General features: G+C 47.2%; 1 protein-coding gene across 1 annotated transcript in view; it reads right to left on the bottom strand.

The window, feature by feature from the left end:
- The window catches only part of LOC145358786 (transducin-like enhancer protein 1), a 215486-nt gene that overhangs the window by 46692 nt on the left and 143324 nt on the right, over window positions 1-25470 (bottom strand). Inside the window, exons 9-12 of the mRNA XM_080213073.1 lie at window positions 14299-14403; window positions 4596-4649; window positions 2761-2934; window positions 1987-2116 (exon numbers count right to left, since the gene is read on the bottom strand). Coding sequence (XP_080069199.1) covers window positions 1987-2116; window positions 2761-2934; window positions 4596-4649; window positions 14299-14403 — 463 coding nt within the window. The remainder of the gene's footprint in view (window positions 1-1986; window positions 2117-2760; window positions 2935-4595; window positions 4650-14298; window positions 14404-25470) is intronic.

Below are 25470 nucleotides of genomic sequence, written 5' to 3'. Positions count from 1 at the left end.
TTCAACCAAATGCATTATTTGTGCTATTCTTTGATTAAGTTTATTTATTATTATCACCACAAGTACTTTTACACTAGTACATTAACACTACAATAAAATTACTGTGAAAATCCCCTAGTTGGCACACTCCAGTGCCTATTTGGGTACACGGAGGGAGAATTTAGCATGGCCAATCCACCTAACCAGCGCGTCTTTCATACTGTGGTAGAAAACCAAAGCACTTGGAGGAAACCCATGCAGACGTAGGGAGAACATACAGACTTCGCACAGATAGTGACCCAAGGTAGGAATCGAACCCGGGTCCCTGGCGCTGTGGGGCAGCAGTGCTAACCACCGTGTTCCCCAGTGAATTGATTTGATTTGCAACAACATTATAACTCAACAGCAATTACAAGAGTGTTCTTTATGATGCATCATCAGATGATAAAAAAGAACAATTATCTATTCCCTACAAATCTAGTTTGGTTTGATTGTTAATCTTTAAGAATACAAACCGTAAGAACAGGACTGGGTCAAATGGTCCCTCCGAGTCCGTCATTATGAAAAAAGTTGGCCCTTAATCGACTCCGCTTTCACACCTGAACCCCCCTTCCCCTAGAGCAGTTTGTAAAGAAAGGCAGTCCCCCCCGCCCTGCCCTACAATGAGTAAAGGTATGCAGCAGAGGGAAAGAACTCACAAAGCAGAAATAATATTTATACCAATTCTATGTTCCTAAACAGTAAGAGAACGCAACTAGTTGGGGATCTCTTTGACAAAACCAGCACAGGAACGCCAGGCTGAATGTTTCTATAAATACAGGAATTAGGAGGACCCGTTTCAAAGGCAATGAGTGTCATAGGACAGGAAGAACTTCCTCTTCACGTGGATTCTAGAATTATAGAATCCCTACAGTGCAGGAGACCATTCTGCCTGAACTGACAATTCCACCCATCCCCATAACATATTTAACATATCCCCTTGATACCAAGTAGCAATTTAGCATGGCCAATCAACTGAACCTGCACATCTTTGGAGTGTGGGAGGAAACCAGAGCACCCAGAGAAAACCCATGCAGACATGAGGAGAATGTGCAACTCCGCACGGATTGTGACCCAAGGGATCAAACCCAAGTCTCTGGCGCTGTGAGGCAGCAATGCTAACCACTGTGCCACTGTGTCACAGATCCTCTGGACAGCTTGGTAGAACTCCCAGGTAGGACATTTTGGATTCACTTGGCTCTGGATTCGAGCATGCTGGAAAGGTGTAATCATTGGGGAAAGGGGACAACTGGTACCAAATAAAGAGCCAAGTTCAATGTTCCACACTAGGGACCAACTGGCTGTACAAAAGTAGAGGTCCCTTTAAGACGTGCAATCTTAACCGGACCATGCTGTTTTATAAACAAGCCTTGCACATAGGTATTAGAGGAAATGAATGGGACAAAGCTTGTCATGAATTGGCCAGAAAGTTTATTTTTATTTATTTATTTTTAAAGTTTATTTATTAGTGTCGTAAATAGGCTTAATACCACAATGAAGTTACTGTGAAAATCCCCTAGTTGCCACACTCCAGCGCCTGTTCAGGAACACTGAGGGAGAATTTAGCATGGCCAATGCACCTAACCAGCATGTCTTTTTGACTGTGGGAGGAAACCAGAGCACCCGGAGGAAACCCACACAGACATGGGGAGAATGTGCAGACTCTGCACAGACAGTCACCCAAGCTGGGAATTGAACTCAGGTCCCTGGCGCTGTGAGGCAGCAGTGCTAACCCACTGTGCCACCCCAAAATAAAAGGGGCAAAGATCTGGAGGTAGGGTACTTAACCTGCAATTCTCTCGACGGAAACAGAACAGGCCCTCAAACCACAACTGGAACCGCCGCTAAAAACAGAGCCTTTGTTAAAAATGCATCAGTGAGCGTTACTCAGCCTCCAGCCGCACTAGCAGATTCACACCGAGAAAAACAATAAATAATAAAAAATTTAGATCAGAAAGGCCACATTACCTAGCGGATCGGTGGTCGCTTTGCTAGAAGCTGGGCAGAGCTGTGATGTGCCACTAGTCCCCGGTGTTGCAGAGTCGCTCCTCGATGCTGGTATATTCGATTTCAGACCAGGTGTACTGGTTTTCTCATTCTGCCAACAGGAGCACAAGAACACAAGAACTAGTATCATGGAAGAGAAAGAACTTCCCCTCATTAATATTAATTAATATTAGTATTATTTGATTACATTAATTTACATCAATATTAGTTTGAGCCTTGTATTTATTTTACACCTTGGCACATCCTGAAGTGCTTCCTCCGCACCAGGGCCTTTCATAATAGGCTTAATTTCAGCAGTATTCAGGGAGAATGTGCTTTGTATGCCGCTCCCTGTTAAAGTGGGCATCACTTTAGATTGGACGACCCAACACGGGGGAGCTGTAGCAGAGTAGAAGGGGTCGGGGAGATTAACAGTGGAGCATAGGCTTGGGAGAGGGGGGTGCACAGCAAGGGAGCGAAGGGGAGGAGAGGGGGAGGGGGTGGAGGTAGTGGAGGTAGTGAGAGTTGGAGGGAGGGGGAGGGAGTGGGAGGGAGGGGACGGGGAGATGGGGAGGGAGAGGGACAGAGGGGGATGAAGTTTGTAGGGAGGGGGATGGAGTGGGAGGGAGGAGGGAAGGGCGGGGAGGGAGGTTGTAGGGAGGGAGATGGAGTGGGAGGGAGGGAGGGAGGGGGGAGGGAGGAGTAAATCAGAACATGTGACAAGTGAAGAATCAGATAAAGGCAGGAGGTACTCACCGTGGCTGGGTCTTTACTCTTTAGCGGGGGTGGTGGAGGGGGTGGGGGAGGAGTGCTATTCGTGGAAACCAAGGAGGTGGGACTATTCAGTTGGTTCTTTCTCCTCACATGCAGTTTGTCTAATCCATTTTCGTGCGCTGCTTGGGAAGGGCTGCTATAAGGTGACGATGGTTCCTGCAACAGGCAGCAGTGTGTGTTGTTAGTGCTAGAGGCAAGGAAGCCTGACGATCAAACATTCTCCCACTCCCCCGTCTGTACTGACAGGGCTGGTCATAGCCCCCACATCTGGCCTTTGGTGTGGGGAAAACAATGGTGTAAAAGGAGAGACAGACATAAAGGCTGGAATTCTCCCGCCCACCACAGGAATCAGAGTGGGCGAGGGGTGGACAACGGGAAGAGCCATTCACCCCAGGCGGGGATTTTCCAGTCTCCGGTTGAGCAAAGCTGTAAAATCCAATCAAAAAGCTGGAATTTTACCGGCACTCCCGCCCCGATTCCAGAGGCAGGTGAGGCTCGGAGAATGGCATTCTCCCTCGGCCTTGGGTAGGATCGTATGAACCCTGGGCAAATGTGCCGGTAAAATTCTGCCAAAATGTCTCCTGAGATCACCTCCCTCTCTCCGCAGTGAAGTGGTAATTCCGAGTACAGAGAGGACATTGCTGTTCTGTGATGCTCTCTCCTCGAATAGTCTGTTGCCACTCATCATCAACATTCACACCATTTTGTTTTTGAAGGGTCACAGAGATGCGTGGAAGCGAATACGTCCAAAACATGTCCGTGTCTTCCAAGAGGGCAGAACAACAAAGTAGAGAAACGCTCTCAGTTTTGACCATAATCTTGACTTCCCAGTGGGTGGCCATGCACCAGGGTCATAGTTGAGACCTGCCGTTTAGCAACAAAACAGTAAAGAGGGAGGGAGGATAGAAATAAATAAAGGAGTTTTGCGATCGGCGTCTCCCGTGGTTAATACACCTGATGGGTGCTGGGGGATTGGTGGGGTGGGGGGGTAACTGGTGGCGAGTGGGATTCAGCTCCTTTGGGATTCCTGGAATAAGATCCCAATGTTTGACAGCACCAAGGGCTGCTGGAGTTGAAAAGCACTGTCTTGTTCCCAGCCCCAGATTGCAATCCCAATCCAGACTTGTTATGAACCACTTCAGCCCACACCAACTCACTCTTGGCTGAAAGCCACTTTTCAGTCTTCCACACACAGGGGTTTTTTTTTATCTTTGACGTCAACGACTGTTAGCAAAGATTAGTATGAAGACCATATGGAACTGAAACTGTCTTTGGGATAACAATGAGCCAAAAAATAGTGAGTCAGGGTGACGGTGGGCTAGGAAAGGAGGCTGGGACAACAGCATTTTTGGGGCAGGCCAAGCCTAGTTTGGGCAGCAAGTAAGGCACCATATCGCAGTGCAGTGGGGGAGGCAAGAAGTTGGCTGCACAAGAGAAGTGTCCTTGGATGCCAACTTGACAACCCAGATTAGGCTTTAATAAACACGCTTCCCAGAGGAATGAGGCAACTTGAAAAAGAAATGTGGAAGAACGTCAAAGCTTTTTCATTTATCCTGTAAATTGTTCCTTAACTTGTATTAATAGCTGGCAGACTGAGGGGGGAAAACTGCAGTCAAAATAAATTAAGGGAAGTATTTTAATGATTTGAGTTTGTTTTTATTGGGAGATATTCTTTCATTGCTCACAGTTAAGATTTCTGACTCGTTTTACAAATACACAACTCCAGTCACTCAAAGGGCATCAATTAAATATTCACATGAAAGCAAAGATAAAACTGTAACCAAGCTTTTAAAACATTAAACCTGGTCTTAACTGACCTCATTGGAAACATCAACGACAAGATTATCATCACTCTTGTCTTCATCACTGTCCTGATTAAAAGAGAAAGAAAATGTTTTAAACTTCCTGGATGATATGATTGGTTGACCTCCCTGCCATATTTCCATCGTGGAGCGATTGGCTAACATTCGGCCAATACAAAACAGGTCAACAGTTGGCCTCAAGTCATCAGCAGCAGCGCAATGATTATATTCAATTCAAAATAAACAAGCGCCATGGGCAAAGGCACAGTGGGTTAGCATTGCTGCCTCTCAGCACCAGGGACCTGGGTTCAATTCCTGGCTTGGGTTACAGTCTGTGTGGAGTTTGCACGTTCTCCCTGTGTCTGTGTGGGTTTCCTCGGGATGCTCCAGTTTCCTCTCACAGTCCAAAGTCAGGTTGACTGGCCATGCTAAATTGGCCCTTAATGTCAGGGGGAATGGCTAGGGTAAATGCATGGGGTTGTGGGGATAGGGCCTGGGTGGGATTGTGGTCGGTGCAGTCTCGATGGGCCGAATGGCCTTCTTCTGCACTGCTGGATTCTACGTCCATGTCAAATCAATCATGAAACCATCGTCAATTGTGAGAAAAACACATCTAGTTCCTCTAGCCCTTTATGGAAGGAAATCTGCCATCCTTACCTGGTCTGGCCTACATGTGACTCTAGAGCCACAGCAATGTGTTGACACTCAATTGCTTTCAGGCAAGGGATGGGCAATAAACACTGACCAGCCAGTGACACCCATGTCCCACAAATGAACAAAAAATGTTTAAAAAGGCCCACAGCAGTAACGCTCTGTGCAGCACAACTACCGCACAGTGGTTAGCACTTCTGCCTCACAACACCAGGGACCCAGGTTCAGTTCCCAGCTTGGCTCACTGCTTGTGCAGAGTTTGCACATTCGCCCTGTGTCTGTGTGAGTTTCCTCCGGGTGCTCTGGTTTCCTCCCACAGTTCAAAAGACATGGTGGTTAAGTGCATTGGCCATGCTGAATTCTCCTTCTGTGTACCCAAACAGATGCTGGAGTGTGGCGACTAGAGGATTTTCACAGTAACTTCACTGCAGTGTTAATGTAAGCCTTGTGACACTAATAAATAAACTTTTTAAAACTTTACCCCTCACTTTAAGCAACCAGGACAAAATGACAGCATCCAAATCAAACACTCGGTCGCTCCAATATAAACGTGCACTCCTTCACTGCTGCTTTTCACAGGACGTGGGTGTCGCTGGCGAGGTCAGCATTTTTATTGCCCACCCCAAATTGCCCTCGAGAAGGTGATGGTGAGCTGCCTTCTTGAACCGCCACAATCCCTGTGGTGTAGGTGCACCAACTGCTGTTAGAGAAGGGCTTCCAGGATTTTGACCCAACAATAGTGAAGGAATGGCCAATAGTCAGGACAACGTGTTGGTTGGAGGAGAACTTGGTGGTGTTCCCATGTATCTGCTGCCCTTGTCTTCTGTATGGTGGAGGTTGCTAATTTGGAAAGTGCTGCTCAGGCATCCTTTGGTGCATTGCTGCCATATTTCAATGGCTGTCAAGCAGTTTGGGATGTTTGGTGATCATGAAAAACACTGTGTAAATCCAAGTCTTTCCTTTTTAATCCTTAATCCTATTCACAGAAGTGCACTCCCTGTTGTGCCAATGTTAATTTAGTCTTTTGCATATCAGCACACTTCAAGCAGTCTGGCTAATCCTATCATAGAATCCCTACAGTGCAGAAAGAGGCCATTCAGCCCCTTGAGTCTGCACCGACCACAATCCCATCCAGGCTCTATTCCTGTAACCCCAAGCATTTACCCTGCTAATCCCACTGACACTAGGATAAATTTAGCATGGCCAATCCACCTAACCTACACATCTTTGGAGGGGGGGGGAGGAAACTGGAGCACCCGGAGGAAACCCACACAGATACGGGGAGAACGTGCAAACTCCACACAGCCAGTGACCTGAACCGGAATTGAAGCCGGGTCCTTGGCGCTGTGAGGCAGCAATGCTAACCACCGTGCCACCCCGTGCCATCCCAAACCGAGCCAGAATTGTGGACAATTCAATGTTTTTACTTCAGTCCCAGTGCGGGGTCAGGTCAGAATGTTAAAACTCATTTCACCGCGCTCTCAGTTGCAGGCTGAGCTCAAGAACAACTTCCTGAGGTTAAAAATAGCACAAAACCATCCTGGGTTTTCTTTCAAATTTAAACCATGGGGGGAGGGTTGGAGCTTAAAATACTTTGCTTAAAATGCAAAATTGCAATAAAACCTATAGTCGCTGGAATAAACTAAAAATAGAGGAGCTATATTAGATAAAGGATTTTCCATTTTAACTCAAAGCTGCTGGCTTCAAATTCAGATCCTACGGTGACGATCAGACAATTTAATTATGATGAAAGCAATACCCAAGGCTGAACTTACTGCAGTGAAGGGAATGGAATACACATGTACAAAAAGATTTATGACTATCATAGAATCACACAGTGCAGAAGAGGCCCTTCAGCCCATCAGGTATGCACTGACACGTGAGAAACACCTGACCTCCCACCTAATCCCATCTGCCAGGACTTGGCCCATAGCCCCGAATGTTGTGATATGACAAGTGCTCATCCAGGTACTTTTTAAAGAATGTGAGGCATCCCGCCCCCACCACCCTCCCAGACAGCGCATTCCAGACCCTCACCACCCTCTGGTTAAAAAGATTTTCCTCATCTCCCTTAAACTTCCTGTCTCTGACCTTGAATCGATGTCCCCTCGCGACTGACCCTTCAACTAAAGGGAACAGCTGCTCCTTAACCACTGTGTCTGTGCCCCTCAACCTTCTACACCTCGATCAGATTGTTCCTCAGCCTTCTCTGCTCCAACGAAAACAACCCACGCCAACCCAACCTCTCTCCATATCTTAAATGTTCGATCCCAGGTCGCGCCCCAGTGAACCTCCTCTGCACCTTGATGATCAGTGAGAAAGATAACCTCCATAAATCAACTAATGGCGGGGTCCAAACTCTGGATTAGCAATCAAAGCGGTGAGGGGTTGGGAAACAGGAAAGGATAGTGTTGTGGTGGCCATGGAGGACACAGGGGAAATCAGCAATACATCTCCCCTCCGTGGGCTCTGTGGGGTATTAAGCGAGTGGCGGATTTCCAAACGAGCTGTAGCTTAAACTCACGCTCACAGGCTGGTCTGGGTACCGTAGGGCTGGAGTTTAGGACCAGTGTTGCTGTAAACCGCAGCCTTTTCTTTTATGTTAAATCAAACAGTGTGATACCGGAAGACTGGCCCCGGGGGAATTATTACACTAGAAAAGAATTTTCTTATTCAAAGGGTTCTTAAAGATATGAATCTTCTCAAAACAACCAAAAAAACCCTAGGTTGCTGTCCAAGTTGGATCGGAATAAAGCAAACACTTGAAGGCAAGGACAGAGCTAGGAGCGTGTGATGGAAACCGAGGCCTTTCTGTGTGATTGCCCGAACAGCCTGGGTTAGCACGGCCAAACTGGGTGTTATTTGCTCATGGGACTTCCACTCTGATTGGCCGAGGCTTTGCCCCGTGGAATTGAACCTGCGAATGGCTATCACTTATTTAATTTCGCTGAAACAGGCCCGAGGCTAAAAGACATTTTGCCTTTCACACAAATGTGTGATGTGGCGGAGTAATTCAGGCCTCGGAGTGTGGGTAGTGAGTGTTTCCGTTCGAGAGAGGGCGAGGGTGTGCATTTGACAGAGACGGACACGCACCCCACATACCCCGCACATTCTCTCTTCCACCTTCTTCCGTCGGAAAAAAGATACAAAAGAATGAGGTCACGTACCGACTGACTCAAGAACAGCTTCTTTCCTGCCGTCAGGCTTTGAATGGACCGACCTTATTTTAAGTTGATCTTTATCTACATCTTCTCCTTTCCTTCACCTGCGTTTTGTCTGCACAGCGCACAAGAAACAATATTTTTCACTGTATACCAATTAGCTGGCGAATGGGTTCGTGACTGTGTGCCTCTTTCTGATTCCTAACCTGTGTCGATATATAGCTCGAAAAGACTCATTTACGTTTGATTTTTGTGTCTGCACCTATTTCACAGCATGAAGCGGGTGAGGAGGTTAATACTGTGAGAATGCACAGGGTTCCCCAATGTTTTTGGGAGGACACTAAGGGTTCCACAGCTCAAAAAGTTTGCAAAAACCTGAACAAGTGCATTCTCTACAGCAATGCCTCTACCAATCAGAAGCCAATGTTTCTCCCAATCAGAAGCCAATGCCTCTATCAGAGGCCTCTGGCTAACCAATCACAAAACAACATTAATATGTGCTAAACCAACAGCTGCTCATCCTCAGCGATGACAGTGTGTCCAGTCCGGACACTGTGGCCAGTCCGGACACTGTGGCCAGTCCGGACACTACACACCAGGGAGGGCGGGAAGGCATTAGAGAGAAAACAGAAGAGGTGTTTGAGAGATTTCAGGGATACAGCTACAAGGATAGATTTGAGGAGTTGGGAGTTGTTCCCTTCAGAAAAGATGTAAAAGGCAAGAAATATTCAAAACCAGGAGCAGCCTGGACACAGTGGATAGGGGGAAACTGTTCCCATTGATGGAAGCATTCTAGAGCCAGAAGACACGGGCTTGAAAGGTGAAAGGAGCACAGGGGATATGAGGAAAAACTCTTTGATACAGTGAGTGAGAAGAATCAGGAATGCACTGTTTGAGAGGCATATTCATCCAAGCCTTTCAAAGGGGAATTGGATAACTATCTGACAAGAAAGATTTGCAGGACTGTAGGGAGTATGAGGAGTAACCAGCCAGTGTTGCCACTGTGTGCTGTAACCATTGGCTGATTCTGTGCAAAGGAAAAGAAGGAGTTCTTTCAGAACTTTCCAAATATCAATGGGTGACCTGTCTACATCCAATTTTTCAGTGGAGTTTATAGCACACTTTACTCACAAGATGGCAGCGCAGAACTACTTATTTGCAGCCGGATAACCACACAGCAGAGTTTGTATTCATGAGCAGCATAATTGGGCCATTGCAAGTAAATACACTGCACCATTCACACTTTAACCTCAGCTGTAGATTTCTCACGCCCCCCTCTCCAACCACAACTCGTCTGTAAAAACAGAAACGTGATGGGGGTCACTTTTCTGCCTCACAGCTGAAGCAACATTGACTGGGAAGCTTTCTGCTCCGACACAACCACCAGCGACAAGTTCACACCCACTTGGGAAGCGGATTCCAACACCGCATTAAGAAGCACCACAATTTTGAGACAGCATTCAGAGCCCCAGGCACGGGGTGGGGGGGGGCCCAGTCGCACAGCCCACAGGCTCCTTCCTCCAGACTTGGCTCTGGGGTTGCCAATTATTTAGGAGCCACCAGGAATTTAAGGTTAACCCCCAGGACACCGTCCTGAGCAAAGAAAGAAAATCGCTGAGGAATCTGAACATATACTTTAGATTTTTGGGCAACTTCCGTGACTTAAATGTCAAAATATCAGAGGTGGGCAAAATCATCCAACTGAGTGACAGGGTCTGGTCTTGAAGCTCTCGGTCTGAAGAGACGGTGGGCCCGATTTTACCATTGCGTAGCGCCCATTTTCGGGAAAGTCGTGTGTGAGGCCATTAACGTGATCCGCGCCCGTGTCCGCACAGAGGCTCGGGAATGGCCGCCATTTGATTCGCACCCGAAACGTGCACAACAGCGATTTAAATATATTTAAATGTGTTTAAATTGAATTAATGAACTGCCCGCCCAACTTTATCAGCATTTCCCCCCTTTACCACTGTGTTCGTCAATCCAGATTCACACTGAAATGAAGCTGCTGAGTAAGAGTCTGAATCGGGCGCTCCAGCTGCTAAAAAGGCGCATTCAGAGCTTCCAACATCTCCCTGACCCTGATCGGTGGGGGTGGGGGTGGGGATCATTCTCTGGTTGGGGTGAGCGAGGAGGGAGGCCAAATCATTCTCTGGTGAGGGGGTGGGGAGGGAGGAGGAGGCAGCTCAAACGTACCTTGGTGGGTGGGGGGTGGGGGGGCGATGGGTAGTGAGGCCAGATCATTCTCTGGGGTGGGGATGGGGGTGAGAGTGAGGCCAGGTCATTCTGGAGGGGGGTGGAGGGGAGGAGGTGGGTCAGATGTATCTCTGGTAGGACGGAAGGGGGAGGGTCCGCTACCACTCTGCGGATGTTCGCTGTGGGGGACAGGGGGTCGTGACCGGTCTGGGTAATGGGGAGTGGGTGGATAATGGGGACAGTTTGTGGGGACCGGCGCTCCTGCTTTTCGCTCCCAGGCCGCTTTCTCCCCCCCCCCTCCCCGGGAGCAATCTGACACGGGCGTGCCTTTTCATGTTTTTTTCCAGATCATTTGGGGCACGATAAGCCCCACCCACAGCACATTTCAGACCCACAACTCTGTTTTCAGAGTGCCTGAAAGCTGATTTCAAAGTCGGATCTGAATCGTGCCCAGATTCAGCATTTAGAATGAAAATGGTAAAATCGGGCCCTGTATCACAAGGCTGGAAGACCAGAGAACCCGGAGAGTGCAGGAGGTGGTCACCCAGCCCATCGAGCCTGGACCGATCACAATCCCTATTCCCATAACCCCCACATACTCACCCTGCTAGCCCCCCCGACACTAGGGTCAATTTAACTTGGCCAATCAACCCAACTCGCACATCTCTGAACCGTGGGAGGAAACCGGAGCAAACCCACACAGACATGGGCCAGAATTGAACCCAGGTCTCTGGCACTGTGAGATGGCAGTGCTAACCACTGTGCCACCGTGTCGCTGCCCAAGTGTAGGTTAGGTGCACTGGTTATACTAAATTGTCCCATAGTGTTGGGAAATGTGTAGGTTAGATGAATTAGCCATGGGAAATGTGTCGGTTACAGGGATAAGGCTTGTGGGGCGGTGCTGGGTAAGATACTCTGTCACTGAGTCAGTGCAGACCTGATGGGCTGAATGGCCTCTTCTGTAGTGTAGGGATTCTATGAAGCATTGGGCAGTAAATGGTGGCGGTGTTAGCAAGGGAGGGGGCTGTTGAAGGAGAGATTGATTGAGGAAACCTTCGTTGAGGGCAGCCAGGAAGAAGCAGGAGGCTATTGGGATTAATTGGACAGTTCTACTGAAGTGCCAGTACAGGGACATAGGGCTGAATGGCTTCTTTCTGTGCTGTTTTAGTTGTTGATTCTCTGGAGTCGGTGTAATCCTGCTCAGCCCAATTACTGAAAGCGGCTTTCACACAAAACTTACTGTGATGTTGTGCCAAGTTCAGAAGTACGAGTTACACAGAGCCTACAGCTTAGAATACACTTCAATAGGAGCATCAAATAAAAGGACATCACGCCAAACCTTTACAAACCTCAGCTGGGAGAACTACACACAATTCTCGGCACAACCCTTGAGAAAGAAAGTCAAGGTCTTGCGAGGGAGTGAAGGAGGTATAACTGAAGTCCCTCATCCCTTGTGTATGGAGAGGCTGGAAAAGGTGGCCAGGATGTTGCAGTCCTGCCAGCAGTGGGAAAATCTGGAGAGCAGCCAAAAGCCCTTTGACTTTGTGCGGGAATTTTCAGACCCCCCATCTCACCCCTGGCATTATCCTCCATTGAGCAGGGAAACATCAGAGTTTGCAATTTGGAATGTAACCCAGTGTGGAGGGGGGAAACAGCTTAGTGAAACCCAGTTCTGAGCTTCCTAGCACATTCTGTTTTCATCCCGCTCTCCCTGTATCTGTGGGCAGCCTGGTGGCACCGTGGTTAGCACCGCTACCTCACAGTGCCTGGGATTCGGGTTCTGAGACAGCCTCAGATCACTGACTATGTAAAGTCTGTACATTCTCCCCATGTCTGCATGGGTTTTCTCTGGGTGCTCCGGTTTCCTGCCATAGTCTCCAATCGAATCTGCACTGACCATCCGACAGAGTATCTTAACCAGGCCCTCTCCCCCATCCTATCCCCATAACCCCACACATTTCCGATGGCCAATTCACCTAATCTGCACTTTTTAGGATGGCACATAGCACAGCATGGTGCCACAGTAGTTAGCACCGCTGCCTCATAGCGCCAGGGACCTGGGTTCGATTCCTGGCTTGGGTCACTGTCTGTGCAGAGTCTGCACATTCTCCCTGTGTCTGTGTGGGTTTCCTCCAGATGCTCCAGTTTCCTCCTACTGTCTGAAAGACATGCTGGTTAGGTGCACTGACCCGAAGAGGCGCCAGAGTGTGGCTACTAGGGGAATTTCACAGTAACTTAATTGCAGCTTTAATGTGAGCCTTACTTGTGATTAATAAATAAATAAGTAAATAGGGCACTAAGGGTCAATTTAGCATGACCCAATCAACCTAACCTGCACAAGCTTTGGACTGTGGGAAGAAGCCGGATTATCCGAAGGAAACCCATGGGGCGGAATGTGCAAACTCCATATAGACAGTGGCCGGTATTGAACCCGGGTCCCTGGCACTGAGAGGCAGCAGTGGTAAGAGCCAGCAATAGCACAATCGGATAAATATCCTCTTTCCGTGCTGTTAAATATGATTTTGGATGTCATTTCACACTCTATCCGATCTCTCACCCAGGCAATTGTTATTCCTGTCAGAGTATTGGAGAAGGGGTGACATACTATACAACTTCGAGGGGAATGTATATTTCTTGGTTCAATCCTTACCCGACTATCTACAGCACGCACACTCGCACGCACGCTCACACTCGCACGAAGAGCGAGTTTGTACATCAAGGGATGGCTCAAAGTCCACTTGGGAGTGTCATAAATTAGGCTGCCTTTGAAGAACAGTTTTGTTTTTAGCAAAACAAAAAATTGCGTAAATAATGAACAAAGTACAAATGAGAAATGATTTGGCCTTGTGGAGAAAAGGGGAAAAAACAATGAAACTAACAACCAACATTACAGCTATTTCCTAATGACAGGAATTCAAGTACACAATGGAAATAAGTGGAAGTCAAAAGGACAAAGACAGGGGCAGGAGGCAACAGAAAGGGACCATGTCAAAGCAGACTGTTCCCCCTTCAGCACAGGACTGAATACTCGGCTCTGTCCCTCTCCTGCAGGAGATTTTGTCTGGGTGTTAAACAGCGAGTAGATTGTGCTGGGCACATCAAAGGGCAATCTGAAAAACCCGAGGGCTTATGGGCTTCCCACTGTCACAAACAAAATTATTTTCCAATCATCAGATCACTGAGTCATATCACTGCGTTTAACCAGTTCAGGAAGAGGAGAAGCCTGTGCACCAACAGTGTCTTATGATTTACTTTTCAAATCACACTGATGGTAATATATTACCTTATTAAAATCCAACAGATAAATACTGCACCAACATTTTCATTATCTGTTGGAAACTGTTCAGCTGCGATGAATGACTGAGATCTTACTTCGAGTGTACAGGGTAGAATATAAATTGACCAGTGGATGGTGAACACCTTAATGGATCAAGCCAGGACCTCACTGCTCCCAGGTCAGTTAACATAAAAGTTTATTAATTAATATCACAAGTAGGCTTACATTAACACTGCAATAAAGTTACTATGAAAATCCCCTAATTGCCACACTCGGGTGCCTGTTCAGGTACACTGAGGGAGAATTTAGTATGGCCAATCCACCTAACCAGCACACCTTCATTTCAGTGGCAATACACGATGACTTGTGATACTAATAAATAAACTTAAACTTAAGTGCCGGAGAAAGACCCAAAATGCCAAAACATTCGACCTACATAATCGTTCACTGAATCACGTTCCTCTGTCTTCTTCTTCTTCAGATGGTTGGGATATTCGGTGGAGTTCCGTGGTTTGTCACCATTGGATGAGTGCACGGAGCTCTGTAGGAGACATAAAAAAAGGCAATCGGAACAAGTTCTGACTGTGATTCACGCAGGTCAAAGGATTTCAGGCCAAGGATTTCCTCGGCATCTCAAACCCCAGCAGCAACACCACGTTACTTTCAGGACTCTGCAGGCAACATTTCAGGCACAAGATTTCAGAAAGGAAGAGACTTGGAATTCTTCCCTTCCATCCTGCTTCTAAAACTCCCACAGCAGGAAGAAGCCATTCAGCCCATCGAGCTGATGTCGGCTCTTCGGAATGCACACTCTCCTGCCTTTCTCCCTCCCCCAAAACCCAGGCTTGCAATTTTCTCCAGAATACATCCAATCCCCTTCTGCAAGTGTCTGTTTGAATCAGAATCCGCCTCCACCGCCCTTTAAGGCCACACATTCCAACTCCTGAAGGCATTAGCCCATTAAAAGTTGGCGGCCTTCCCGTACCACAAACATGTTTATCCTCCACTGAAAGTCGAGGCAACGTGGAATTAGATTTCCAGCAGAAAATGGGCAGAAACTTCCTGCCCAGAAGTATGCTGTCAGACTGTGAGAGGCATCACGACAGTGACAGGATTTCTCTCCTAGTCCTATGTGCCGCATCTACACTTCCTAGTTAGGATTCAGAGGGAGCATTCACAAGCCAAACTCTCACCAACTGACTGGTTCATCTGATACTGCTGGCACGGTGCCATCTGGGCAAAAGAGTCAGCTGTTTGACCAGTCGAGTTCATGCTAGTTGCGTGAGGAATTAATACGGAAGGATTTTCTTTGGATAGCGCCTTGGGATTTTTAAAAAATACCCAGTTGGAGTGCCAAATTTGGCATGTCAGCTACGATTCTCACTAACTTTTACAGATGCACCATAGAAAGTATTCTTTCTGGTTGTATCACAGCTTGGTATGGGCTCCTGCTCTGCCCAAAACCGCAAGGATCTACAAAATGTTGTGAATTTAGCCCAATCCATCACACAAACCACCCTCCCATTCATTGACTTTGTCTACACTTCCTGCTGCCTCAACAAAGCAGCCAGTATAATTAAGGATCCCACACACCCTGGACATTCTCTCTTCCACCTTCTTCCTTCGGGAAAAAGATACAAAAGTCTGAGGTCACGTACCAACCTACTCAAGAACAGCTTCTTTCCTGCTGCTGTTGAACATTTGAATGGAATTACCTTGCATTAAGTTGGTGTTTCTCTACCCACTAGCTATGACTGTTAACACTACATTCTGCACCCTCTCCTTTCCTTCTCTATGAACAGTATGCTTTGTCTGTGTAGCGCACAAGAAACAATACTTTTCACTGTATGTTAATACATATGACAATAATAAATCAAATCAAATGGCGTCAAATAAATGACGGCCCCTGCAGTAACACATGCATCCCCTTCGGGTGGTAGTACCACTCTAAATTAGGAACTTACCCTCTGTGCCTCTACTGCATGACTCAAAACCAAGACCTCTCAATTCTGTGGGTGGGCGCTTTCTAGTCCAGAGGCCTTGGGTCCCACATCAAGCAGTGGACCCACTGAGTCACCAGCACAGCTCCGAGCAAATACTGTAGCATAGTTTACCTTTATCTATTCTTGTCACAAGTTGGCTTACACTGCAATGAAGTTAGTGAAAATCTCCTAGTTGTCACACTCTGGCACCTGTTCAGGTATGCTGAGGAACAAATTAGCTTGGCCGAAAGCACCTAACCCGCACATCTTTCAGGCTGTGGGAGGAAACTGGAGCACCCGGAGGAAACCCACACAGACATGGGGAGAACGTGCATCCTCCGGGCAGGCAGTGACCCAAAGCCAGGAATCGAACCCAAGTCCCTGGCGCTGTGAGGCAGCAGTGCTAACCACTGTGCCACCATGCCTCATAGTGGAATCTTAGAGGAAATTAGATTCTACAAGATTAGTTCTGATTAGACATTTCCTCATCCAATATTACTGCATTTTGTACTTTTGCTCTCATTCAGTTTACAATAGGAATGAGGTGCATGAATACTGAATACTTTGGGGAAACATAAAGTTAACTAGTGGTAGGGTGAAATTTATCCACTGAAAAAAAGAAGTCAATCGAGAAACAATCCAGTGTCAAACCCCATTTGGGCACAGATTTCCAAAAGATCATTTAGCATTTAGCAGCAGTGTAAGCTGCTCAGGTCATGATAAAAGCCAATTATGGCAGATGCTAGAACCTGGAACCAAAAGAGAAAAATGCTGGAAAATCTCAGCAGGTCTGGCAGCATCTGTATGGAAAGAGCTGACGTTTCGAGTCCGGATGACCCTTTGGCAAAGCCTGGGATGGCTTCCCCTCTGAACAAATCCTTCACCCAAAAACTAAACTCCTTAAAAACATTCAATGTTTTGGACTCAACTGCTTTCTGTGATAGTGAATTCCACAAGCTCACCACTCTCTGGGTGAAGAAATTTGTCTTCATCTCCGTCCTAAATGGTTTAACCCACATCCTTGGACTACGACCCCAGATTTGGGACACCCTGACCATCGGGAACATCCTTCATGCATCCACCCTGTCTAATCCCATAGGTTTTTAATGAGATCTCCCCTCATTCTTTTGAGTGTCATCCTAACCAACTCAATCTCTCCTCATACGTCAATTCCGCCATCCCAGGAATCAGTCTGATAAACCATCTCTGCACTCTCGCTGGAACAAGAACATCCTTCCTCAGATAAGGAGACCTAAACTGCGGAACCTCTGAAAATAGCAAATCGCTGACAAATGTCCTTCAGGAAATACCAGGGACCTTAAATGCAACCAGAATGAGAGGGGTCAAAAATGTTGCCACACTTCTCTGTAACCCAGCACGTGTGTCTGGGAGTCCACTTGGTTGCACTGTCTGCATTCTAAAGCAGAGCAGCTGCCATTTCCAAGACTCCAGGTCCTTTTCAAAAGCGCACACAGCCACTGAACCAGATGTCTGTTCATTGCACTGACTGCTGCTATCTGCACTGCTGAAGGGAAAAGAGATCTTTACTGTGACACAGAGACTCCAGAATGGCCATAGGTTCACTTACAGCTCAAAGCACTCTGGATTTTCTCCAATCCAGTCACCAGTGAGAGACATTAAACATTTAACTCTTAAATCCAGACTCAAGTCAGTCAACATTTACGCAAGACTTAAGTCACACAGCAGACTCAATGACAGACTCGCTGGAGTGCAAACCCTCCAAATAAACTGGAGCTGTAGTTATCACCATGACTTTCTGCAGAGGATTAGTGAAGTGATTCAGACAGTGGTTAAATATTTCACCATTTGGCTGCTTCATCTACCCGTGTGAGACCAATCTTAGTCACCTACCAGATTCTACCCCCCCTCACCACCCCTCCTCTCTCTGTTCTCTTCCTCTCCCACCCCTACTCTCCTCTCTTTACCTTTACCATTCTCATTCTCTCCCCCACCCTCTCCTTCCTCTCTCTCTGTTCTCTTCCTCTCCCCCCATTCTCTGTCCCCCTTCCCCTCACCCTCTTCCCCCTCCTCCCCCTTCTCTCACTACCCTCTTCGTCTCCCCCCTTTCTCCTCCCTCCTCTCTCTTTCTCTTCCTCATTCTCTCTCCCCCCCAATCCTCTCCACCCTCCTCTTCCCCCTCCTCTCTCTCTCTATCCTCTTCCTCCTTTTTCTACCCCTCTCTTTCTCTCTCCACCCCCCCCCCCCCAGCCAATTACTGTCCCCTCCTCCATCCACATCCCCCCCCTACCCTGACGAGCTCGGACCCACTCCAGGGCACGCTGGCAGCAGTCCGCTCTGTGTTTGATTGTCAGTAGTTTGGAATCAGAGGGTAGGAATCAGTCAGTGCTCCTGTGGGGTCCTCTAGACGGCTTCTCGCCGCCAGTTTTTGCTCAGAGGCCAAAAAACTAGGCCACAGCCGCAGCAACAAAACCTTAATTCATGAGGAATTAAATGTGCAGTGCGAACCGGCTTCAGGTGAATTGCGTAAGACTTTAGCACAAGCAGAGCTGGCAGGATCCCCGATCTGCCCTTTCAGTCTGGCTGTCTGCCAAGTGCTGAGAAGGCGCTGGGGGCTGACCCAGCCAGCACAGGGCTCAATTAAAACACATTTCTTTCCTTTACTCAGAATCTACCCTTCCGAGAAGCCGGGTCATTGTTACAAAGGCTAAAGGGCCGATTTAACCAAGCATTTAAACGCTTCAACTCAAAACAGGACACTTTGTTGTCCGAGCTTGTCAAAAACACAGTGGTTAGCACTGCTGCCTCACAGGGACCCGGGTTCAATTCCAGCCTTGGGCGACTGTCTATGTGGAGTTTGCACATACTCCCCGTGTCTGCGTGGGTTTCCTCTGGGTGCTCCAGTTACTTCCCACATTCCAAAGGTGTGTTGAGTTGGTCAGATTGGCCATGTTAAATTGCCTCTTAGTGTCCCAGTTTAGGGGGTATAGCAGGGTAAACGAGTGGGCTACTGGGATAGGGTAGTGTTTGGCCTGGGTAAGATGTTCTAGCAAAGAGTTGGTGCTAACTGGAATGGACCGAATGGCCTCTTCCTGCACTGTAGGGATTCTATGATTCAATATAAACCACCATACCTGAGAGGAAAACTTAGAGGCCATTAGAACAAGATTGCCATCAAAAAATCCAAAAGGTAAATTCTGAAGATTACGGTGAGAATGTGAACCTGCAGCAAGTGGATTTGAGAAGAACAGGTTTCTTTCATTTATTCTTTCATGGGACGTAGACAATGTTTAATTGCCCTCGATCAGTTATGGCTCGATAGGCTAAGGGAATTTAAGATAAAAGCACATTGCTGTGGACCTGGAGTGACATGTAGGCCAGACAGTGTAAGAACAGCAGATTTCCTTCCCAAAAGGGTATTAATAAAGCAGATGGGCTTTTATAACAAGATGCTAGTTTTATGGTCACCCTCACACAGACTGGCTTTTAATTCCAGATTTATTAATTGAAGTTTCACCAGCTGCCGCGGTGGGATTTGAACCTGTGTTCCCAGGTAATGGGCTTCTGCTTTACCATCATGCCGCTATCTCTTAAAAAAGCTCAAGTGCTCCACCATTGATGGCTGCGTCCAGGCTTCAAGCTCTGAACATTCCCTCCCCCCCTACACTGAGTGGCAATTTAGCACGGCCAATCAACCTAACCCACACATCTTGGGAGGAAACCGGAGCACCTGGAAGAAACCCACAGGGAGAACGTTCAAACTCCACACAGACAGTCACCCGAGGGCGGAATCGAACCTGGCTCCCTGGTGCTGTGAGGCAGCAGTGTTAACCACTGTTAACTTGACTGCCACCCCTTGCCCCACCGCCATGTCCCCGCGGTGGCCCACCACCCCTCCCGGTTGTTGCATGCACCGGTATTCCCTCTCAGCAATTTGGCCGGCTTCAGGGCAGGAAACGGAACGAATGAGAGAGAAAGAAAAAAAAATCTAGGCTTTGGTGCCAAACTCAGCAGCTCTGTAAATACTGGGACCCTCGCTTCTGAAGACAAGCGGCTGCACCACTTTAACATTTAAAAGCCGTGCACTCCTCAAGTGCGCAGTACTCCCATCATCAGCTGCAAACTGAAAATTGTTAATGGTTCCTTTACTGGCATGACTCACCCAGCTATTAAACAGCAGGAGCGGCATAATGTATCAAAACGGTGATATGTTTATTGGATCCCATTATACCTCACTGCGGCTCATTCAAATTACATCCCCTGGAGTGCTATAACATAAATTGATGCGAGGAGGAGGGGGAAGGGTGGGGGAAAGAGAGAAGATGATGATCCAAAAGAGGTTTCCAGCTCCACTGTGTTTAGGTTTAAGAGTGACTTGCAACTGATGTATATGTTCCCTTCCCCAGCTAAGATTATAAATAAAATGGAGCACTGGAAGCAAAGTGAACATTCATCTTTTAAGCTGCACAGAATCATAGAATCCTACAGTGCAGAAGGAGACCATTCGGCCCATCAAGTCTGCACCGATCACAATCCCACCCAGGCCATATCCCCATAACCCCATGCATTTAACCTAGTCAGTCCCCATGACACTAAGGGCAATTTAGCATGGCCGATTCACCTAACCCACTCATCTTTGGGCTGTGGGAGGAAATCGGAGCACCCAGCGGAAACCCATGCAAACACAAGGAGAATGTGCAAAGTCCATACAGACAGTGACCCAAGGCTGGAATTGAAGCCGAGTCCCTGGCGCTGTGAGGCAGCAGTGCTAACCACTGTGCCACCGTAATGCCCCAATGGTTCGTGGTCTGAAAGTTTTGCTGATTTGAATCACGGCTTCTTCAAACATCAGGGATTGAGGGCCAAGTTCAGCGGAATTCATTGTGTGTCATTCAAGTAAAAGAGCAAGCACAGACACAATGGACTGAATGGCCTGGATGGTGTGTGTTCCCTTCCTATGTTTGCTCAACACAAACTTATCAATCTCTCACACGGGGCTGGTAAAGGAAACATTGGATCGGTTTATCTGAAGGTTTAATAACTCGCGCAGCAAACAGTTACTACAAAGATTCAACAGCTATTGTTAACCTGAAAGAGGAGCTACAGTTCCTTCTGACTACACACTGCGAGCTCAACTGAAAACCCCCCTGCACAATTGGATTTATTACTGTCATATGTATTGCGATACAGTGAGAAGTATTGTTTCTTGCATGCTATATAGACAAAGTATACCATTCATAGAGAAGGTAAGGATAGGGTACAGAATGCAGTGTTACCATCATACGGGGTGTAGAGAAACATCAATTTAATATAAGGTAGGTCCATTCAAAAGTCTGAAGGCGGGGCATGGGCACAGTGGTTAGCACTGTCTCACAGTGCTAGGGACCTGGGTTCAATTCCGACCATGGGTTACTATCTGTGTGAAGTCTGCATGTGTGGGTTTCCTCTGAGTGTTCAGTTATCTCCCACTGTCCAAAAAACATACCAGTTAGGTGCACTGGCCACGCTAAATTCGCCCTCAGTGTGCCTGAATAGGTGCTGGAGTGTGACAACTGGGGGTTTTCCCAGTAACTTCATTGCAGTGTTAATGTAAGCCTACTTGTGGCACTAGTAAGTAAACGTAAACCTCTCCATTGACTACTCGTCACATGTTTTACATCCTGGCTATCCTGGGTGACACAGTGGTTAGCACTGCTGCCTCAAAGCTCCTGAGTTTAAGTCTGGACTCGGGTCACTGTCTGTGTGGGGTTTGCACATTCTCCCTGTGTCTGCGTGGGTTTCCCCCGGGTGCTCCGGTTTCCTCCCACTCCCCAAAGATGTGCAGGTTAGGTTGATTAGCCATGCTATATTTCCTCTTAGCTGTCAGGGGATTGGCGGGGTAAATATCATTGAATCCTATAGTGCAGATGGAGGCCACTTGGCCCATTGAGTCTTCACTGACCACAATCCCACCCAGGCCTTATCCTCACAAACCCATGCATTTACCCTAGCTTGTCCCCCTAATAGCATTACAGGAATAGGGCTTGGGTGGGATTATGGTTGGTGCAGACTCGATGGGCTGAATGGCCTCATTCTGCACTGTAGGGATTCTATGATTTGGGTGAATCTGCCAACTTCTAAATTCCTTGAGCTCCATTCATTTTGATCAATGGTTTGCATTTTGTCCCCATCTAGAAACCGAATTGGACCAGGAAACGCAACAGCAAAAACATAACAGCAGCAACATGGAGAAGAGGAGAGGAAAATATAGGTGGCCCTTTAAAATAAAAATCATTGACTTCAACCCAGTAAAGATACGTCACAATGGTCCTAAATCTAAAAAATATACAGTTCTTCAAATCGTGCAAGTTACTGAAATTGGAGATAAATTAAATCCGGAATGTGTTCAATTTGTTCAGTTCCTTCCCCTCTCCCCAACACTCACTTTGCAAATCAGAGAGACTAAACCATCAGTAAGTGAGATCTGATTTGAAAAATGTGCACATGTTGGGGAGGAACAAATTAATACCAGATGATAACTTCCTACGTTGAGACGACAAAAATGCATCAAGCTTCTTAAAAGTGCCTTTGAACTGAAAGTATTAGGTTTTTGGATGCTGGTGGAACGGGGCTGTGGGGGCAACTAAACAAATTGTGGCTCACAAACCTTAAAGAGAAAAAAAAGTGACAAGTTCCAGAATGTTCACTCCAAACGCCAGCCAGTAAACTGATGGTCGGGAGCCAGTGAATGATGCAGATGATGAAATATCTGCCAAAAAATCCAAGTGCAGCTGTTGATTCAACATCACTTTTGGCATTACTGAGGGTAATACATAAACAGGTCTCCACATGACCAGCCAAGAATGAAAGCCAAAGTCTCTCATTGTGGGACGTTTTGTCGAAGGCAATGCGAGTATTTGAGTAAAGTATCAGATTTAGTGCTTCAGAGATGGATTAACACACTACAGTCAGTGACAGCGCCAGTCAGTCAGACAGACAGGCAGACAGAAAGACACACACACACAGCACCATCTGACACACACACAGCGCTATCTGACACACACACACACAGCGCTATCTGACACACACACACACAGCGCTATCTGACACACACACACACACACACACACAGTGCTATCTGACACACACACACAGTGCTATCTGACACACACACACACACACACACACACACACACACACACACACACACACAGTGTCAGACACACACATACACACACAGTGTCACTCACTCCCACACTAAGGATGTGAAGATGGAAAAGAATCACAATGAAATGTGCCATCAATGGCTGCATTTAAAATTAATGCAGCTGCTCAAAACTGAGCCACTATCAGCGAGGGAGGCCCCAATTAGCTGGAATGCGTTAACTGAGTCTCAGGTAGCTGTAACTGGCCTCTGTATCCCTGGGCTCAGGAGGAGGGACAAATTACAGGCTTCCTGCTCTCCAGCATACTCCTTCTGGGAAGTGCGCACATGTGGATATTAGGTGGGGAATGTTGTAATGTTGCTCGCTCTCCTCCTGATAAGACGGCCTACAGACATCCACCATGCAGACTGGCACATTAAGCACAGCTGCCTGGTGAGGTACCACAGAGCAGGCTGCCTTTGCTGAACCGTACTTACCTCAGCGTGAGCCGGGGCCTGGAGTAGGAAGGGCAAATGCTTTGTTTAAAAAAAAACTGGGAAGGCTGCAGGAAAACGGAGGATGTGGCTGTTTAAAAAGAACAGATTTTAACACTCGGCAGGAACAGTGAAGGACCACTACCTGAGATGCCATAAAATCTAATGTACTTCAAGACATGTTTGGACTATTAAACACGGACAAGCGTTTTCCTAGAATTATCATTCTGCTAAAGTCCTGTACCATTACTGATGTCTCTGACACTATAACGGTGAGATATTTACTGCATTCACCCAAAGCAAAAGCTAACCACAAAATCCCAAACTTCAAGCTAGCAAACATATTAAGCATCAGTTTATGTAAAATCTGGAGCTCTCAATAAGCAATGCATGGCCTTTAAACTAAAAAGAAAATCCCAGACCAAACACTGGGGCAGTACACTGGTTAGCACTGCTGCCTCACAGTGCCAGGGACCCAGTTCAATTCCCAGCTTGGGTCATTGTCTGTGCAGGGTTTGCATGTTCTTCCCGTGTCTGCGTGCGTTTCCTCCGGTTTCCTCCCACAGTCTGAATGACATGCTGGTTAGGTGCATTGGTCATGCTCAATCCTCTTCCAGTGTACATGAATGGGCGCCAGAGTATGGCGATTAGGGATTTTCATAGTAACTTCATTGTAGTGTTAATGTAAGCCTACTTATGACACTAATAAATAAGACTTTACATGCTGTGTGATGATTGATTAACCCCCTTCCCTAACAATAATTCTTAAAAGTGTTCTGAATGGGTTACCACCAGAGGAACACAATCAGCAGAATTCTGTTCATTTGAAAAAAAGTTGAGTCACAGATTTCACTCGAGAATAGGGGGATCAACAGGTAGATCGATCATCTGACACTGTGCCCAAACTTACATTAACTCACTCAAAATAGATGCATCCACCCACCCCAGCACCACCCCCATTGCTCAAGTTCGAGGTGACACTGAACTCTTGTCCTCAGCCAGCTGTACAACAGGTCAGGGTCAAATGGGGGCAAGTGGAATTACAATGAATTCCATTCTTAGCCACTGTTCATTGACACCTACAGTTTTGTTTAACTTAAGACAGGCTTAAGCAGAGCCGTGATCACAGAACCCCTACAGTGCAGAAGGAGGCCATCCAGCCCATTGAGTTTGTACAATCCCACCCAGACCCTATCCCCATAAACCCTTGTATTTACCCTAGCTAATCCCCCTGACACTAAGGGGTAATTTAGCATGGTCAATCCACTTAACTCGTACATCTTTGAATAGTGGGAGGAAAGCAGAGCACCCGGAGGAAACCCACGCAGACACGGGAGAATGTGCATGCTCCACACAGACAGTGACCCGAGACCAGAATTGAACCCAGGTCTCTGGCAGTGTGAGGCAACAGTACTGGTCAGTGTGCCACCATATTGCCATGTTGGCACAGTAGCGCAGTGATTAGCACTGCTGCCTCAATGCCAGGGAGCAGGTTCGATTCCCGGATTGGGCACATTCTCCCCATGCCTGCGGCCATTTCCTCCCACAATCCAAAGATGTGCTGGTTAAGTTGGTTGGCCATGCTACATTGCTCCTCAGAGGGACTAGCAGGGTATGGGGTTATGGGGATTGGGCCTGGGTGGGATTCTTGTTGGTGCAGACTCGATGGGCCGAATGGCCTCATTCTGCTCTGTAGGGATTCTATGAATCCCCCTTTGGAGAAAAAACTGAAGTGATATTCTGTGCCCTATTGTTCTGGAATAACTCACCAACACTCGACAACTGGACACTGGTAAGGGAGTCAGTGGGTACAAAAGCAAAGGAGACGGAAACAAAGCAAATTCATTCGAGCCTCCTTAGTTTAAAATCACCAACAAGAGGAACTAATGTTTGAGGCCATGCAAGAGTTTGGTAATTGTTGGAAAAGTTCATCCAGTTCACTAATGTCCTTTAGGGAAGGAAATCTGCCGTCCTTACCCGGTCTGGCCTAATGTGACTCCAGAGTCACAGCAACGTGGGTGACTCTCAA

Source organism: Carcharhinus amblyrhynchos, chromosome 26 (genome assembly GCF_965287045.1).
Source record: "Carcharhinus amblyrhynchos chromosome 26, sCarAmb.v2.hapA, whole genome shotgun sequence".
Taxonomy (NCBI): domain Eukaryota; kingdom Metazoa; phylum Chordata; class Chondrichthyes; order Carcharhiniformes; family Carcharhinidae; genus Carcharhinus; species Carcharhinus amblyrhynchos.
The sequence above is the reverse complement of the archived record's forward strand: the minus strand, read 5'-3'. Positions and strand labels throughout refer to the sequence as shown.